At 46.9% G+C, this 4,846-nt stretch overlaps 1 protein-coding gene across 3 annotated transcripts in view; it reads left to right on the top strand.

The window, feature by feature from the left end:
* The window catches only part of kdm6a (lysine (K)-specific demethylase 6A), a 40,502-nt gene extending 36,402 nt beyond the window's left edge, over positions 1-4,100 (top strand). For all 3 annotated transcript variants that reach the window (XM_056388852.1, XM_056388851.1, XM_056388854.1), the window contains 9 exons: positions 151-203; positions 300-374; positions 461-609; positions 1,267-1,381; positions 1,513-1,700; positions 1,790-1,931; positions 2,112-2,238; positions 2,615-2,788; positions 2,935-4,100. In XM_056388852.1, the coding sequence (XP_056244827.1) occupies positions 151-203; positions 300-374; positions 461-609; positions 1,267-1,381; positions 1,513-1,700; positions 1,790-1,931; positions 2,112-2,238; positions 2,615-2,788; positions 2,935-2,961 (1,050 nt within the window). In that variant the 3' untranslated portion in view covers positions 2,962-4,100. The remainder of the gene's footprint in view (positions 1-150; positions 204-299; positions 375-460; positions 610-1,266; positions 1,382-1,512; positions 1,701-1,789; positions 1,932-2,111; positions 2,239-2,614; positions 2,789-2,934) is intronic.
* Positions 4,101-4,846: the final 746 nt, after the last annotated feature.

Here is a 4,846-nt window from a genome sequence, read left to right as displayed (position 1 = left end):
CATTTTTACTCACTAACCTTTTAGTCCGTCGTCATGTTCGTGTATCTTCGCTCCTTCTTGTCGGTGTGTTTGTTTCTCTTCACAGTAAATTTGCTCAGCTTTCCTCGTGTCTTACTGATTTTATTTATTTGTTTGCGGATTCTGTGGCAGGAGGAGAACGAGAAGAAGAAGGAGATGGACGCAGAAGCGAGTTCCTCAGACAGGTGACTTTGCCGTGTCCTCAGTTTCCTGCTCGGAGTGTGTGCAGGTTTTATTTTTTCTGTCACTAACGAGCTTCTTCTTCTCTGACGCTTGGTCAGTGCGATGCGGCGGAGGAAAGGCCCTTTCAAACACATCAAGTTCGGCACCAACATCGACCTCTCCGACGAGAAGAAGTGAGTGAATAGAAAAAGCCCGTTTCCACGAACCATCACATCTGCACTTTGATCTGAACTCACCTGTGACCCGCTTCCCTCCGCAGGTGGAAGCAGCAGCTGCAGGAACTGGCCAAGCTGCCGGCGTTTGCTCGGGTGGTGTCGGCCGGGAACCTGCTGAGCCACGTGGGACACACCATCCTGGGCATGAACACCGTGCAGCTCTACATGAAGGTGCCAGGCAGCAGGACGCCAGGTACACACACACACACACACACACACACACACACACACACACGAGCTCACACCGCTGTTGTCTGACGGTCAGGGTGGCAGCCATTTTGTTTTCAGGTAGTCCGTCCGTCTGTCTCATTCTCGGGGTAAACTTCAAATTTGCCAAAAACATTCACCTGGACTAAAGGATGAGGTCATTAGATTTTGGTGGCCAAAGGTCAAAGGTCGAGGTCAGTGTGAGCAGAGAGAGTAGAGATGGTCAGAGAGACTCATGTTTGAGCCGCACTCAGACTCAGACGAGAGAGCAGTTAGCGCAGTTAGCATCTGCCATTTGTTCATGTTGTTTGTTAGCTTGTGATTTCTTAACAATAACAAAAACATACTGAATATAAACAACTTTAATCTCTTAGGTTCAATTAAATCTTGAATTCTTGTTTGTTAATTAGAGAGGGGTGTGCACAGATGTTTATAAACACACACAGCTGTATATGAACCATCAGCAGGTAGATTTATCTCTGGTCACAAGAACAGCTTCACACCGACGGTTCATATTGTCTCTGACTCTGGATAAACAGGGACGTCACGTGGAACTAGTCTGATTGGTGGAGGGATACGAGCGGGAGGAGGTGATTGTAGTCCCCCCCCCCCCGTCAGTAACCGCGTAGTTTTACTTTTGTAGGTCATCAAGAGAACAACAACTTCTGCTCGGTCAACATCAACATCGGTCCCGGGGACTGTGAGTGGTTCGCGGTGCCGGAGCCGTACTGGGGCGTCATCAACGACTTCTGCGAAAAGTGAGTCACCAGAAACGATCAGTGGAGCGCTCCTTCAGCTGCTCCTCAGAGCCGACACTGACTCAGCTCTCCTCCTCCTCCTCCTCTTCCTCTTCCTCCTCTTCCTCCTCCTCCTCCTCCTCCTCTTACAGGAACAACATCAACTTCCTGATGGGCTCGTGGTGGCCCAACCTGGAGGACCTGTACGAGACCAACGTGCCTGTTTACCGCTTCATCCAGCGCCCCGGAGACCTAGTGTGGCTCAACACGGGCACCATCCACTGGGTGCAGGCCATCGGCTGGTGCAACAACATCGCGTGGAACGTCGGACCCCTCACAGGTGAGAGAAGGGCTAAGATCATACCTGCAGAGTGTCGGTCCAGCTGCGTGGGTCTGATGGATAAACTGAGTGTCTGTCTCCGTCCTCAGCACATCAGTACAAACTGGCCGTGGAGCGCTACGAGTGGAACAAGCTGCAGAGCGTCAAGTCCATCGTTCCCATGATCCACCTCTCCTGGAACATGGCGAGGAACATCAAAGTGTCCGACCACAGGCTGTTTGAGATGATCAAGTGAGAACCCGAAGATCGACTATAAAACCTCATCTAATCTGTTGTGTGTGCTACTCGAAGCTCATATTTGTGTGTCTGTGTCTGTGTGTGTGTGTGTGTGTGTGTGTGTGTGTGTGTGTGTGTGTGTGTGTGTGTGTGTGTGTGTGTGTGTGTGTGTGTGTGTGTGTGTGTGTGTGTCAGGTATTGTTTGTTACGGACTCTGAAACAGTGTCAGATGCAGCGGGAACTGCTGTTGGCTGCTGGGAAGGAGCTGGTTTGGCACGGGAGGACGCAGAACGAGCCGGCGCATTACTGCAGCATCTGTGAGGTGAGGACACCAACACCACTTCCTGTGTGTGTGTGTGTGTGTGTGTGTGTGTGAGTGAGAGAGAGAGACGCTTGTTCAATTAAAATATTATATATAAATCACATTTAAAAACAGAAGCATCAATAGACAATAAAAACAGTCAGACAGAAACGAGCGAGCAGACTGACATGAGGGAGTCAGCTGATCTTAGCTCGAACGCTAATGAGTGTAAAAATGTTGGAGGGGGGGTTGGAAGGAGTGGGTGGAGGGGGCCGATCTGATAGATGTGAGGCAGGATATTCCAAGCGCTCAAGGGGAGTGCGAGGAGGCCGGGACAGGAGTGATGTGTGATGGCTGCTCAGTGACGCCAACCGCGTGTTAACCTGTCGTCGTCCAGGTGGAGGTGTTCGACCTGCTGTTCGTCACAAGCGAGAGCAACAGCAGGAAGACGTACGTGGTGCACTGCCAGGACTGCGCCCGCAGGGGGAGCAGCAGCAACCTGGACAACTTTGTGGTGCTGGAGCAGTACAAGATCGAGGACCTGATGCAGGTTTACGACCAGTTCACACTCGTGAGTATGAGACACAGAAACCAGAGGGAACACACACACACACACACACACACACACACACACACACACACACACACACACACACACACACACACACACACACACACACGAGGATCTGAGTGTGTTGTTGGTTCTTCCCTCCACAGGCCAGTCCCCTGCCTTCCTCCTCGTGATGCTGACGCTCCGTTTGTGCTGCGGACGGGTCGACGGGTCGACGGGTCGACGGGCCGACGGACTCGGACGAATCAGAAACTCTCCGGGAAAAGAAACACTTTTTTTTTTTTTTTTTTTTTTCTCTGATATTCAGGAAGAAGCCGACAGTCCTCCAACTGCGCTCTGTAGCTATCCCATAAGGCAGCTGCGTGAAAGCTGTGTGTCTATGCAACCTGCCCACAGTGGTGTGTGCCCTGACCCCCCCCACCCCCACCCCCCAAGAGGATTGGATGGTGGCGGGGGGGGCAGCTCCTCCTTTCATCGTCATGACCAGACTGTTCTACTGCTGGCCCAGCTGGACTCCACTAGAAAACACAACACAGGACCCCCCCCCCCCACACACACACACACACACACACACACACACACACACACATAAAAATGATGAAATAAAGTTTTGTACATATTAAGTTTTAACTGGCAACAGTCACACAGAGACTACTGACTTGATAGTTTTCTTTTTCCATTTTTTCAGTTTTTTTTTTTTTGTTTTGTTTTTTGTTTTAGTTTTTTTTAAACTGTTTGTGGGTTGACACCAGAGCTTCACCCCCCCCCCCCCCCCCCCTCCATGAGATGAGTCATTAGCCTAGCAGATCTTTTGTATGTTAGACTCCTCAGTCAGGAAAACCAGATAAAAACTGTTTTGTAATGTGAAAAGTTGAGTGACACATTTCTTTACAACCCCCCCCCCCCCTTTTTTTTCTAAGCGTTAAATGACGAGTCTTTGTTACGTTGAGGGAGAGGAAATCATTCGTAGACAAACAGCCAAGTCACAGAAAAAGGGTTGCACATAGACAAAAAGAGTGAACTTTAATTTGTGTTTTTTCTTTTTTTTTTTTTTTTTTTATTTTGATGTAAATTTACACTATTTATAAAATGCATATTTATTGCTTGAAAATATTTGTTGATGGAATGCTGTAATTTTTTTTCCAGAGTACCTGCCATTAAATTTGAAGGCGCCTTGTGATTTTAAGCTCGGCCCCTCATACGTTTTCTATATAAATAAAACTGCTTAGTAAGCGTTGTACAGAGACCTCGAGATGGGTTTATTGTTTGAAGGATGTTTTATGCGTCAATAAACAAAAACTGTCTTTATTTACATCTGCAGCTCGGCCAGTTATTCACAAGTAGTACTTTTCTATTTTTATTAAGTCAGGTTCAGCTGCTCTGGGTTTCAGTTACAGTTTTAGATCTGATTCATTAGTGCTGAGGAAACGACATCAGGTGGAAAAAATGTCAATTAAAACAAAATGAAGAAAGTTGAAATAATCCCAGTGAAACAAGCCACAATAACAGAATCATAATCAAAGCAAAGAAAAGGTAAGTTTGATTAAAAATGCACTAAATTCGGTATGAGAGTGACGTATATGAGAAGTGACGTACATGAGAAATAACATGAGAAGTGACGTATATGAGAAATAACATGAGAAGTGGCGTATATGAGAAATAACATGAGAAGTGGCGTATATGAGAAATAACATGAGAAGTGACGTATGTGAGAAATTAAGAGAAGTAACGTATATGAGAGGTAACGTATATGAAAAGTGGTGTATATGAGAGGTGACGTATATGAGAGGTGACGTATATGAGAAGTGACGTATATGAGAGGTGACGTATATGAGAGGTGACGTATATGAGAGGTGACGTATATGAGAGGTGACGTATATGAGAGGTAACATATATGAGAAGTGACGTATATGAGAGGTGACGTATATGAGAGGTGACGTATATGAGAAGTGACGTATATGAGAGGTGACGTATATGAGAGGTAACATATGAGAGGTAACATGAGAAGTGACGTATATGAGAGGTAACGTATATGAGAAGTGACGTATATGAGAGGTA

This window comes from Seriola aureovittata, chromosome 11 (genome assembly GCF_021018895.1).
Source record: "Seriola aureovittata isolate HTS-2021-v1 ecotype China chromosome 11, ASM2101889v1, whole genome shotgun sequence".
NCBI classification, from domain to species: Eukaryota; Metazoa; Chordata; class Actinopteri; order Carangiformes; family Carangidae; genus Seriola; species Seriola aureovittata.
This window is presented reverse-complemented; position numbering and strand designations above follow the sequence as displayed.